Source organism: Rhinatrema bivittatum, chromosome 7, assembly GCF_901001135.1.
Source record: "Rhinatrema bivittatum chromosome 7, aRhiBiv1.1, whole genome shotgun sequence".
Classification (NCBI taxonomy): Eukaryota; Metazoa; Chordata; class Amphibia; order Gymnophiona; family Rhinatrematidae; genus Rhinatrema; species Rhinatrema bivittatum.
The window spans coordinates 261,136,223-261,150,138 of record NC_042621.1 but is presented as its reverse complement, the minus strand read 5'-3'; the positions used below and the strand labels follow the sequence as shown (position 1 = coordinate 261,150,138).

The 13,916-nt window shown below is 43.6% G+C and overlaps 1 protein-coding gene across 4 annotated transcripts in view; it reads left to right on the top strand.

The window, feature by feature from the left end:
• Positions 1–13,916, top strand: part of LOC115095861 (zinc finger matrin-type protein 4-like) — a 354,259-nt gene that overhangs the window by 20,729 nt on the left and 319,614 nt on the right. For 2 of the 4 annotated variants that reach the window (XR_003857896.1, XM_029610140.1), the window contains exons 1-2: positions 4,808–4,921; positions 7,945–8,049. The exons of 1 other annotated variant lie outside the window; for it this stretch is intronic. Coding sequence is in view for 2 of the 3 variants with exons in the window: in XM_029610140.1 (XP_029466000.1) it covers positions 7,945–8,049 (105 nt within the window). In the remaining variant the exon portion in view is untranslated. Of the gene's footprint in view, positions 1–4,804; positions 4,922–7,944; positions 8,050–13,916 lie in introns of those variants that run through there. One more of the 4 variants, XM_029610142.1, reaches the window with a different exon arrangement.

The following is a 13,916-nucleotide window of genomic DNA, read 5'->3' as shown; positions in this document are numbered from 1 at the left end:
GATCTAATATGGCAACCATGCTACTTTACAGAAAATAAAGAGGGATTTAAAATGCTATTTCCTTGGATAAAATAGTGCTTTACCTGCAGGAATGGGCTTTTAGGAAATTGCTAACCCTGTATGAGGGGAAAAGGTATGCATGTAGGTCAATGCAAGTGCACTTTTGCCTGCAGGAGGGGGTAGGCATTCTGGGGAGAGGGTTTGGGAAGGCATGGGCATCATATTTGTCTGAAAAAAAGTACAAGCACAGATTAGCAATTAGGAGGTCCATATTCAGACACACTCCGGATATCAAAGTTAAACAGATAAACGTAGCCGGCTAATTCTGGAAGTATGTTCAGTAGTGCAGCTGCACTACTGAATATAGCCAGCTATCTTAAGGTTAGGCGGCTAACCATAACTGGTTAACGTTAGGATGGGTCTTTGGCCTGACCAGACTTAGGGGGGTCATTCTCAATATTTTTCGCGTGCGATAGGGGCGGAGTTGGCCCCGGAAGAAGAGGAGTTGGGGCGGCACCGGGGCCGACGCTGCGGAGACATCGCTGGCGGTGAAAGGCAAGGAACCTTATCGCCGCCAGCATTGCAGTGGTGCGATGGCTGCCGGCTTTCGCAGGCCCGCCCCCCTGGTCCCACGCGATTCACTATTCTCTGTGAGAATAGTGAATCCAGGCCTTAGTCAGCTAGAATGTAGCCACATAAGTGCCTAAATATTCATTTAGCTGGCTAAATGCTTTTGACCTCTAGGTGTAAATGTGTGCAGAAACCTTTTCCCTGGGGTAATTTTCCAAGTGAAAGTATGCGCATAACTTTTCATGTGGAAAATTAGTGCACATTCTGGGGTTAAAAAGTGCCCCCAGGGATTTAGGCCTTACACAACTAGTTTTAAAAGTACCCCCCATGCAGGTTGTCAGGGTGAGGGGGGGGGGGGATATTAGAAAGCTGCAGGCTTTTGTTTTATGGACAGTGAATAAATGCATGCGTGTGCTTTTTCTCGCTCTTCAAAGGTGGCTGCTGGAAGCTTTCATGTTTGCTCGTTCCACCTCTATGGAAGAAAAGAGAAAATGCAGGAGCTGGCAGGGCCCAGCAACAATCTGACACTTCAGTACTGGAGCTGTGCCCTTTAGGAGCTGTAGAGTTAAAAAAAGCATGCAACTCTTGTTAGATTTCACCCTTTAGAACCTAATTAGCTGGAATTACTCAGTAATTAGTTGCCCGGTATCCGGAACAGTTGTTATTGTACCGTTGCTAATCGACTGCAGTGTGTATTTGTGGACAGTGGGCTGCTGCCTGCAGTGTGACAGAAATCCACTCATACAGCATCTGGGTGCTGCTCTCAGAGCAGAAGGTCATGGGCAGCTCTGCCTGGGGACGGCTTCCAAACCACAGTCTTTTAATTGCAGAGTGTTGGGGGGGAGAGAGGAGAATTGGAGAAATTGCTGAGTTCAGTTGAGTGCCAATATCAAGACCTAAAGACTAAGAATAAGGCAGGAGCCATTATTGACTTGTAATAGTCAAAGACAGTGGAGGAGATTGACAATAGAGATCACCGTAATTATTGATCAGCCCCTGCGGCTGAGCAGACTTTACGGCCCTTTAGGAATGTAAAAAAAAACCATTTTCCTTTCCCCAAACTGGTCTTTTTCTCCATACTTGGGGGTTAAGCAGGTATCATGGTCTGTCACTTCCCTACTGCTCTAACTCCCTGCCGAGTCCTTGCATTCACTTTATGTTTCATGAGGCTTTCTTGTGGCAGGAGGTTAGAAGGCGACCGCATCTCCCCAAATCCTGCAAAATTAAAAGAATAACTTTAGTAAAAATGTGGGATTTGTTTTTTAAATTCAAAAGCTGTATATGACTAGTACTGGTCTTCGTTTTAGGCAAACGGTCTTTTCAATTGGCTAGGTCAAAATGCTTCTTTAAGAGGAGACTTTGTTTACTAGATCTTTCCTGGAATATTTTGGGCCATGTTAATAATGGATCTGGGGTAGGCAGCTATTGCCATGGCCATGTTAGAAGATGAGATGCCCTGCGGCTCATAGATCTCTGCAGCAGAACCAAAATAAATCAGAGATGGTGGTGGTGGGGCTGGGGCTGTATTTTTTTCAAGACACCCTTTCTTCTTTTTCACAGAGCTTGTTAAAATTACATAACATGCAAGTCTGAAAAGAGGAGATCTGGAAAAAAAAAAGTGCATGCTAGCAATATTCTAATTCTATTTATCTTTCCACGTTATCAGCTCAAACTTTAAAAATGAAATGTATAAATAAGGGCGGATAGTACAAAGTGTCAGGCTTAAGTAATCAGGGAAAAGAAGGGCAAAGACACTACCGCAGCCTGCCGGATGGAGTGGTAGTGCAGGTTTGAAATGGTTTAACCCAATCCTTGTACTGCAAACACAGGCTGTCTGTCAGTGCACATCAAACCCACCTGAAAACTCTTTCAGGGACACAGTCACTATAACTATATAAAACTCTTTATTATTATTTACTCTTTTAACATTACTTCTTCTGATACAACATTTGATGCTATCTTCAACCTAATGTTTTCTTAATAAAATATTGTTCCCCATTTACAAAACCTCCCTACAGCTTCCCATACTTTTACAAAATACATGCCCACAATTCACACCATCTTCCTCACACACTCATTACCCCACACTTCTTCTATAGCAATAATCCTAAAATTACAAGCATCATCTAAACACTCATATTCTATTGTCTTCCATTAACACCCCTGTATCAATCCTGGCCTACTAAACCCCTGGCTATTCAACATCACACTTATTTAAAGTTGTTATTTAAAAAATGCTTATTATTGTAAATCGCTTTTCAAACCGCAGTCAACTCCCCAAACGGAGACTTCTTGTTCATACTCCGTCCCGAATGCAGCGTCAAAGCAATATTTAGACAGCAGTTTGGAGTAGGGGTTTTAGATATGGGGGACATCTGAATATTGCTTTGTCGCCTTGTATTTATATTTAAAACAGCCTGCGAGATCCCCCGATGCAGGCGTCTGTAGGCTGCCGAAATGCTGCGGCGTCGGGAGACTATAAGCAGTTTCGATCAGGCATTTAGACACCTGCTGTTCATTTTTCAACCCGGATAGAGCTTGTGGGATCCGGCCCGGTGGAGAACACCGAGCTTTCCTCTGTAATCCTCAGAAGTAAAGCACGCAACGGCGGTTTACAACCATTTCATCTTAGTACAAATACATGTTTTTGAGACACGATTAATGATTTAACTGGCGGTGAGCCGGTTATAAAAAGAGAAAAGAAAAGTGGAGCAATGAACATAATGGTGGCTTACAACGATTCCATTTAAGATCAAGCACACGTTGTGGGACACGAGAAAAATTTTAAACTGCCGGTATAAAAGAAAAAAAAAGTGCAAGAGACTGCATTTGGGACGGAGTATGAACAAGAAGTCTCCGTTTGGGGAGTTGACTGCGGTTTACAATAATAAGCATTTTTTAAATAACTTTAAATAAGTGTGGTGTTGAATAGCCAGGGGTTTATTAGGCCAGGATTGATACAGGGGTGTTAATGGAAGACAATAGAATATAAGTGTTTATATGATGCTTGTAATTTTAGGATTATTGCTATAGAAGAAGTGTGGGGTAATGTATGAATGGGTAATGAGTGTGTGAGGAAGATGGTGTGATGTGTGGGCATGGTATTTTGTAGAAGTATGGGTAGATGTAGGGAGGTTTTGTAATATGGGGAACAATATTTTATTAAGAAAACATTAGGTTGAAGATAGCATCAAATGTTGTAATAGAAGAAGTAATGTTAAAAGAGTAAATAATAATAAAGAGTTTTATATAGTTACAGTGACTGTGTCCCTGAAAGAGTTTTCAGGTGGGTTTGATGTGCATTGAAATGGTTTAACCCAGCGTTTCCCAACCTTATTTGCGTTGTAGCACATGGGGCACAGAGTTCATTTCATTGTGGCACATCACCACTTTCACAATCATCTTTTCTTTCCTGACGTCAAACTTCCGGCATCATCCCCCCTCCCTTTCCTTTTCCCCCACCCCTGGCACATCTTCTCTTCCTTCATCCTCCTATATAATCATCTTATCCTCCCTTCCTTCTTTCCTACCATCATCACTCCCTTCTCTCCCTCCCCCCCACCCTGGCATCATCATCACCACCTTCCCTCTCCTTCCACCCATATGGCATCACCACCACCTCCTTTTCCCTCTCCCTTCTCTTTTTCCTGACATCACCTTGTTTCCTGCCCTCTCCCCCACCCCTGGCATCATCATCACCTTAATCTTCTTCCTCCCCTGACATCAACACTACCTTCTCTTTCTGTCCACCCTTTTGGAATCATCACCTTCTCTTTCCCGGCATCATTACCATCCTCTCCCTCCACCCACCTGACTTTCTCTTACCTTCCCTCTCTCTCCAGCCTTCCGATATCATCACCACCTTTCTCTTGTCTTTCCCATGGCATCATCACCTTTTCCCCTTCTTTCACTCCTCCACCCCCTGGAATCATCCCACTTTCTCTTCCCTTCCCTCCACCACAATCATACTTTTCCCTCTCCCCTGGCATTATCACCTTCTTCCCTTCCTTCTGGTATATCATCACCTTCCTTGTCCAGCCGCCCAGCCCCAGTCTAGCCTTTGTCATCATCTTTCCCAACCCCTGCCATCATCACCTTCCCCCCGCCCATGGCACATTTAACTGTTTCTTCCCCCTCTGCCGGCTCACCTCTGCAATAGTAACAGCACGAGGAAGCCAGCGAGTCTTGCAAGAGCGAGCTAGCAGAGAGGGAAGCAGCAGCAGATAGGCGCTGCTCTCCCGCGCCCTCTGCTGGCAGGAGGACACCCTGCAGGCTAGGAAGGGAGGAAAGCGAAAGACTGCGGGCGCCTCCTCCTTTTCATTCCCGGCCCTTCTGGCGGCATAAACTGCGGGTCAGTCACGGGTCACCGGTCGGGACACCACTGATTTAACTTATGGCCAAGGGCTAATTTTCTGATAATTTTCAGCAGAGCTCCTCACCGGTCCTCCAGGCGACTACTTTTTATCCCACACACCTGCCCTCGTGTACGTTGTGTTTGCACTTGATAGATAGTTATTTATTTATTTATTTATTTATTTATTTATTTAACTCCTTTTACTATACCGATACTCAAGACGAGGTCTTATCGTACCGGTTTACAATGTAACTGAGGGGAAACCAATTAAATATAGAAGGTAAAGTTACATTAAACAGGGAGCGAAAACATGACAGGAAAGATTTTAAAAGATAACAACTGAAGAGTGATAAAATAGTCAATGAAAAACAATAGAGCAGCGAGACAAACTGATTGAGCTCGGCTGTAGATTTATCTTAGGCGATTATTAACATAATATATCTTGTGGAAGGAGGAAACATGGAGAGGTGGGCGGGGCGGGGGCAGGGACTGAGACGGGGAGGGGGGGAGGAGTTAGGGAAGAGGTCGGAGGGTGAGAGTCAATGTTAGGGAAGAGGTCAGAGGGTGAGAGTCAATGTTAGGGAAGAGGTCAGAGGGTGAGAGTCAATGTTGGTTGATAAAGGTTCCTTCAACGGTAAGCTTGTGTGAACAGCCAGGTTTTCAGTTTCTTTCTGAAGGAGAGCTGGCATTGTTCCTGGCGTATATCTGGGGGAAGCGAATTCCAATGGAGCGGACCCGCAGTCGAAAGTGCTCGCTTATGAATGGAGTTGTGGACCGAGGATTTGTTCGGGGGGCCTTGAGAGAACCTTTGTAGGCGGATCTGATCGGCCTTGTGGGTATGTAGTTTGAGAGGGATGGCGAGTTGGAGTGTGGATTGCTGGTATACGGATTTGTGGATGATGGTGAGAGCCTTGAATAGTATTCTATATTGGATGGGTAGCCAGTGTAGGATTTATAGTATATGTATGTTATATGATTATTATATGTTTTCACGTGGTAATCTGCCCTGAACTACTTATCCAGGTAGGGCAAAATAAGAAATGTATTTAAACAAGTAAGAAGCAATGCAGGAATCTCTGCTTGTTCTGTAGCTAAACGTACGCAGCTGAAATGGAAAAGTGGCAAGTGTGCACATTCGCTGCCATGTGCATTTTTTAAAACTTGTGTAGTTTTCTTCCCAGACCATGTTATGGAACATCTGTTTTCATGAAGGCTCAAAGCATGTGCGTTGTAGCTAGCTGTCAGTCCGTTTCAGCCATGCTGTTTTATGTAATCCCCAATTTTCCTCCCATAGTTCCTGATTAAGACTTTGAAAATTTTCACCAAGCTATGGTAGGGCTTTTGCCTCTCTTGGGCAGGAAGGGTGGGCAGAAAACTTCCTCCTGAAATAAAAACAATTCAGCAGGAACTTCAAGAATCAGGCTTGGTGCATAGGTGTTTTTTTTTTTTTTGTTTTGTTTTTTTTACTAAGGGCTATTCTCTTTCAGAAGGCTGGGAGGAGAAGGAAGTCAGCCTATGGAGAAGAGTATGCAGTTTGCAATGTTGAAAGCAGGAAACTGGAGTAGAATCAGGGATGTTTCATGTTAGCTAAGGAATGGATGATAAATAAATTCAATAACAAGCTTAGCTTACTCGTTCTCCATAAACTTGGACTGGGTATATAAAATGGTGGTTAGAAGAGCCTGGTCTGCCTTTGCTTCGACTCCACAAATGAGGCAGCCCTCTACCTGCTCCTGCTTAGTCAGTACCAACTTTCTCCAGACCCTGGTATGGATTCTCCGAATGCTGGGGGGGAAGGAAGGATATACTGTACCTCCAGGGCATTGTGCAATAGTCTTTCTAGAGGTGTAATCTCAATACTTTAACTTTTTAAGAGTGTAAAAGTGCCAAACAAACCAAACCGGACACCGGATTGGCTGTTCTAAAATGAAAGTTACCGGCAGACATGGCCTTTTGTAATCAGTTGGCACCAAACACGTTTAGTGCCTAAACTCAATCTCTGCATGTGGCCCCTTGGTATTTCCCCCCCCCCCCCCCCTCCCCCTGGGATTGCCTTTCTTCCAGGAGGTGGAGAATAGGCTGCTCAGACTGGAATGGATCTCCTGTCTCTGCTGGATTCCAGAAGACTCAGACCTGTTCTCTCGGGGGCTCCAATCTCTCCTTCTCTCTCCAGATGAAATCATTTACACTCCTAGAGCTTTTCTCAGATGTTACTCTGATCTTTAAGGCTGGAGGATCCTAAAAGTCACACTGCAGGGAAAAGCAAAATCCTCTTTTTTTTTTTTTCCTTTTCCCCTCCAGACCTCTCTTTGGCAGGAAGGGTGGGCAGAAAACCTACTCCTGAAATAAAAAAAGTTCAGCAGGGACTCCAACCACAGGGGTGCGATTCAGAAAATGTGGTTCTCTCTCTTTCTAGCCTCACTCAGCGCAGGGGTTTTGTTCCACACAGTGCTCCAGTAAGGGAACCACCAACAAAATCAGAATAAAAAAAAAAAAATCACTGAGACACCTCCCTTCCCTGTCAAGAGGTGAGGACTAGCAAAATGTTCTCTCACTTCCTCCCCAACTCCGCAATAGGTCTGAATCCAGGTTGACTAGGAATAGGGGAACCACCAAGGAATCGGCTCCTTCTCTCCCATACTCCGACCCGAAAAACCCACACCGGAGTCAGAATGCAGAAAAAAAAAAGAGGGGGTGCACGCCCCACTCCCACCTTCAGTTTCCTCTCCTTTACTTCCCCCATGGTTGTATTTCTCTTTCTCTCCTCCTTTCCTTTGGGGCTTGGGTATTTGTTGTTCCCTCTCGCGCCTTTTACTTGTTCTGGAAGTTTCCTTTAAGCAGACATTCCCCAAGAGCTCCAAAAGTACTCAAAACATTCTTTAGTTTACATCGCACCTTTCTCCAGTGCTGCCTGGAACTCATTTTGATTCTCTTTTCTTTCTCTCTCTTCCCCCCCCCCCCCTTCCTGTCGCCTTTTCCTTCCCTGTCCTCCCGTCTGTCCTTTTTCCATGTCGCTGCAGATGAAGTCAGCAGGAGTGGAGGATGGAGCTTTATTTACTGACAGCTACTGCAACATCTGCAATGCACAGCTGATCTCCGACTCCCAGAGAATTGCGCACTACGAGGTGAGCCTAGACTTCTGAACCAGGCTGAGGCCCTCCCCCGTGCGGCGTGCCCGTTTCACAACTCCGATCCCGGTCTCCAGGAGGCCCTCATCTCCTGAAGAGGTTATTCAGCAAGCTGCAGACCGATTGGCTCGCGGCTGTCAATCTCAGAGCTTTCAGACTGTTTCCCAAAGATATTCTGGCCTTGGTTTCTCTCTCTTTAAGTGGATGTAATAACCGTTTGACGTTGGATAAAAAAGAAAGCTAGAATTTGACCAAGGATCTTCGGAACACGTGTTTGTGAGTGGAAAGCTTTAGTTTTGCAACTGGCCCTGACAGGATGTTCCCACGATTATTTATTTATTTATTTAAACATTTTATATACGGTAGTTCCATGTAAAGATCGCAACGGTTTACAAAGGTAACATTCATAGCTCTGGATCAACAATTAAAGACGGGTTACCGGGTCATATTTATAAATAGGCTTCAAATGAAATGTTCATTCCATATTGACTAAACATCTAGGACATTGGCAAAACATATTACAAATGTCACATATTAGTTAGGATGATGTGCTGAGGTTCTTAATATTCGTTAGATTTATTTTTCATCAATCTTTTGTCGTTCTTATTACTGTGGTTCTTTACCTTCTGTTGTTTTTAAGTTAGGTTATATGGGTTTTTGAATAGCCATGTTTTTAGCTCACATTTAAATCTCAATCTGGTATCAAACTTTTAACAGGCATGGAACTCTTTTTGCTGGAAAATTGTGAAAGAAATGACGAATTGAGTACTGAGCCTCCATCATGGGCAGGTGTAATCTCTTGAGCTATTTCCCCTGTTCCTGAACCTGTCTGAGCTACAATCTTGCTCGGGTTCCAATGGTTGGTCTGAAAGTCTATATCTTGCAAATTAACCCCCTCCTGCTGGCTGTGCTGAATATATTACTACTTGGGTTCACTCTCCTTTACCCTTCTATAGGGATATCCTACAGAGGATAACTCTGAGCAGGACCCCAGCTCCCTCTCTTCCAGGTCTCTCTGCCTGTGGTGCGTATTTTCAAATAAAGCTAGTACACAGGGAGTTCACGGCATTACAGACCTCTTCTTTTGAAGATGTAAGATGACATTTCCCAATATAAATAATAGCACTTGGGTTTTACAATCTGCCTTCACCCTCACGGAATCCCAGCCTGCTGCACGTTCACAGCAGAGAACAAATAACATAGGCTAGCACTGGAGTGGATGACCAGCAATCCAACCGGTTTCTGGAACAGTGACTGCATTCTAGCTTTTGATGTGGGAAGAAGGGAAAACAGCAAGTATCCTGAGCCAGCTAGCGTAAGGTCACACACATGCAGGCCAGTGCAGTAAAGTGCATTCATCTGAACACATGGTTTTACCCACACTTGGGTGCACATTGTCAGGTCGAGACAATAAAGCTGCCTGGAAAATGGGCGCTCAGTGTTGAGCGTCCGCTTTCCTAATGCGCACCCAGCCACCTCTCCTGGGCATGCGATAGAATATTTAAATGAGGGGGTCACGCTGCCAAGGAGGCTCTAAGGACAGATGTGTGCCCCTAGCGCCTTCATGGCAGTGGGCGCCCAGGAGAGGTGGCTGTTAGCAGGTTAGGAAAACAGACGCTCAATTTTACGATCACCCGTTGTCCTAACCTGTGCACAACCACGAATTAGGAAAATGGATGCTCATGAAATTGAGCGTCCCTCTTCCTAACCTGACCACCAGCCCACTTATTCAGTTATTTTTTAAACCTTTCGGTTGCTCCGATTTAATATGGCCACGATATTAAGTCAGAGGAAGTTCAGAAAAGCAGTATTTTCTGCTTCTCTGTACACTTTTTTTTTGGGCTGCTCAGAAATTAATGCCTGCTCTGGGCAGGCGTTCATTTTTGAGCGTAAAAATGTGCAGGTCAGCCGAACATTTTTTTTTTTTTTGTATCTGGGGAGAATAGCTAATAGCCTCATCAGCATGCATTTGCATGTGATGAGCGCTATTAGTTTCGCGGGGGGAGGGGGATGCGCTAATCCCCTTATGGTATAAGGGGTTGTGGACGCGTGTCTAGAACCCGCGTCTAATTGCGGGTTAAACAGTTTGCTTGGCTGAGCGCGCTGTATTGTATTGGCCTGTAAGTGCATTTAAAAAAATGAGCCCTTAGCTCAGCGCCCTCGCATGCAAAATCCATTGTAAATGAGGGCATAAAGCATTCCCTCCCTGTGCAGAGAAGTGCACTGGCTGAGTGCACAATTTCTGAGCGCTAGAAACTTTGCTCCTAGTCAGAGGTGGAGTAAAGTTTCTAACACTGGATCTGCCGCCAGGGACCTCTCCCGCAAAGAGTGCCATTTATGTTTTTAAGCCTAACCGCAGCCAGATAGCTGGCTAGGAGCACAAGAAAAGATGTGCCCCTCTACACGCTCTGCCGTTCAGCCTCTCCCTCCCGAGCTGAAATGTGCATTCAGGTTGTCTGTTCTGACCGCGCCTAGTGACTCTGTGTATGTACGTATGGTAACTCACGATGCATTAGCACAGCATTAACTTACTGCATCAGGAGTTTAAAAAAATTTAACCTGTGTATTAAAACTGTGCTGAAATTCAGCACACAGGCTCTTAATGCAAATTTGGGTTATTATAATTTTTTTTTTTTTTTTTACCATACTGGGTCAGACCAAGGGTCCATCAAGCCCAGCATCCTGTTAACAGTGGCCAATCCAGGCCATAAGAACCTGGCAAGTTCCCAAAAACTGTCTATTCCATGTTACCATTGCTAGTAATAGCAGTGGCTATTTTCTAAGTCAACTGAATTAATAGCAGGTAATGAACTTCTCCAGGAACTAATCCAATCCTTTTTTAATCACAGCTCCACTTACTGCACTAACCACATCCTCTGGCAACAAATTCCAGAGTTTAATTGTGCGTTGAGTGAAAAAGAACTTTCTCCGATTTAGTTTTAAACGTGCCACATGCTAATTTCATGGAGTGCCCCCTAGTCTTTCTATTATCCGAAAGAGTAAATAACCGATTCACATCTACCCGTTCTAGACCTCTCATGATCTTAGATCTCTATCATATCCCCCCTCAGCCATCTCTTCTCCAAGCTGAACAGCCCTAACCTCTTCAGCCTTTCCTCATAGGGGAGCTGTTCCATCTTCTTTATCATTTTGGTCGCCCTTCTCTGTACCTGTATCTTTTTTGAGATGCGGCGACCAGAATTGTACACAGTACTCAAGGTGCGGTCTCACCATGGAGCGATTATAGAGGCATTATGACATTTTTCGTTTTATTCACCATTCTCTTTCTAATAATTCCCAACATTCAGTTTGCTTTTTTGACTTGAGCAGCACATTGAGCCGACGATTTCAATGTGTTAAGCACTATGATGCCTAGATCTCTTTCTTGGGTGGTAGCTCCTAATAAGGAACCCAACATTGTGTAATTATAGCATGGGTTATTTTTCCCTATATGCATCACCTTGTACTTATCCACATTAAATTTCATCTGCCATTTGGACGCCCAATTTTCCAGTCTCAAAAGGTCTTCCTGCAATTTATCACAATCTGCTTGTGATTTAACTACTCTGAACAATTTTGTATCATCTGCAAATTTGATTACCTCACTCGTCTTATTTCTTTCCAGATCATTATTAAATATATTGAAAAATACGGGTCCCAATACAGATCCCTGAGGCACTCCACTGCCCACTCCTTTCCACTGAGAAGATTGCCCTTTTAATCCTACCCTCTGTTTCCTGTCTTTTAGCCAGTTTGTAATCCACAAAAGGACATCACCACCTACCCCATGACTTTTTACTTTTCCTAGAAGCCTCTCATGAGGAATTTTGTCAAACAGTCTAACTTCAGTTAGTCAGCCAGAGTGACTCACTGCTCTCTTGATTAACAAATGTTGGTACCTAATCAAACCAAATCACCTTTCCAAGGTGAGTAACTGAACTGAACTTTTCAACCGTTTTACTTAGGTGTACACTGCTCCTAGCTTATTTCTAGCTTCTGGCTACCTTTTAGTTTTGGATTTTTTTTGTTTTTAATATACAAACACTCTATCTTCTGCTTATTGGCTGCCTTACAGACTTAAAAATAAACAGACTACCTACTGCTTACTAGCTGCCTTACTGACTGATTATTTAAAAATACAAAGTCTAACTTCTGTTTATTCGCTGCCTTACTGACTATTAAAGCACAAACACACAAACACATTAAATAATATTCCTAAATAGTTAACTTCGCCCCAATACTTTTAAAAAAGAAAATTTCCCAAGCAAAAACTTACTGATTCCTTTCAGCCACCAGCAAGGTGATCCTCTCCTCTCAGTGCTCCCACTGGGGAGTTGGGAGTGGTACTGACATAGTTTCCTGATTTAGCACTCTTGTAAAATGACATGCATATATGCACCAGATATATGCAAATAGATATGATGAATATTTATTGTGGATAAGCTGAAAAACAGACTGGTTTGCAGCTCTTGAGCACTGGAGTTTATTTTTTGCTTTTTGTTTATAATTATCTATTTTTCTAATACACAAAACTATATCAAGAACTTCTTGACAAAATAAATTATTGAAAAATGTGCCCACACAGTAGCAAAAAAATTAAGGAAGTAAAGAGTAATAGTATAATTCTCAAAATTACAGTTTGCAATAAGGAAAAGAAGACATAAGTAGTAGGGGTGTGCAAGTTCATTTTTTTTTCTTTTCATTTTTATCTTGTTTCATTTATATGTGTTTTTTCATTTCATTTATTTGAAATTAAATAAACTAAAAAATGAATGGAGAAAATAAAAATGAAAGCAGAGCCAGGTCTCCTCCCTTCTGCCAACGCGCCCCCCCCTCCCAACTACTGGAAAATTTTAAAACGTTCAAGACCTGCCTCTGAGGATACATCTTACCTCTTCCTGTGGTCAGCTTCAAACCTAGAATCCTGTTTCCAACAGTGGCCAATCCAGGATACAAGTACCTGGCAAATTTATTTATTTAACAGCTTTTTTATACCGACATTAGAGGGCACATCATATCGGTTTACATCTGAACAAAAAGGTGGAAAATACAAAAAACGGAGGGGGGAAAGGGGAGCAACAAGAGTAACAATTTGCAACAAAGGTGCTGCAGCTAGAAGGAGGCTCTATATGTGAGCCTGAAAAGCTGAAACTAAAGGGTTAAAGATATTTACATATTAACATATTGCTTAGGGCGCTGAGGGTTAATTGCAAGGTGAGGAGGTGAAGGTGGCAGTGGTAACGGGAACTAGTCAGGATATGCCTGGTGGAAAAGCCAAGTTTTCAGCATTTTCCTGAATTTGTATTGGCAGGGCTCGAGGCGGAGGTTTGTCGGTAGAGCATTCCAGTGAGTGGGGCCAGCAATTGATAGGGCACGGTCCCTTGTTGATGTGAGGCGGGCTTTTTTGAGGGGTGGGATGTGAGTGTACCTTTACGGTTTGTTCTGGTTGGGCGGGAGGAGTGTGTGAATCTGAAGGGTTTGCTGAGCCAGGAGGAGTTGCTTTTGTGGATGGATTTGTGTATGATGGTGAGGGTCTTGAATAGGATGCTTGATGGGATGGGGAGCCAGTGGAGGTCTTTTAGAAGGGGGGGTTATGTGGTCTAATTTGTGTGCGTTCATGATTATTCTGGCGGTGGCGTTCTGTAACATTTGATGGGGTTTGATAGAGGAGTAGGGGAGGCCTAGGTACAGTGAGTTGCAGTAGTCCAGTTTGGAAACTAGGGTGGCTTGGATGACTGTTTTGAGGTCGTGAGTATGGAGTAGGGGTTTGAGCTTTTTTAAGACATTGAGCTTATAGAAGCCTTCTTTTAGGACGAGTTGATGTGTTTTTTTTAGGTTTAGGTGTGGATCAATTAGAACACCTA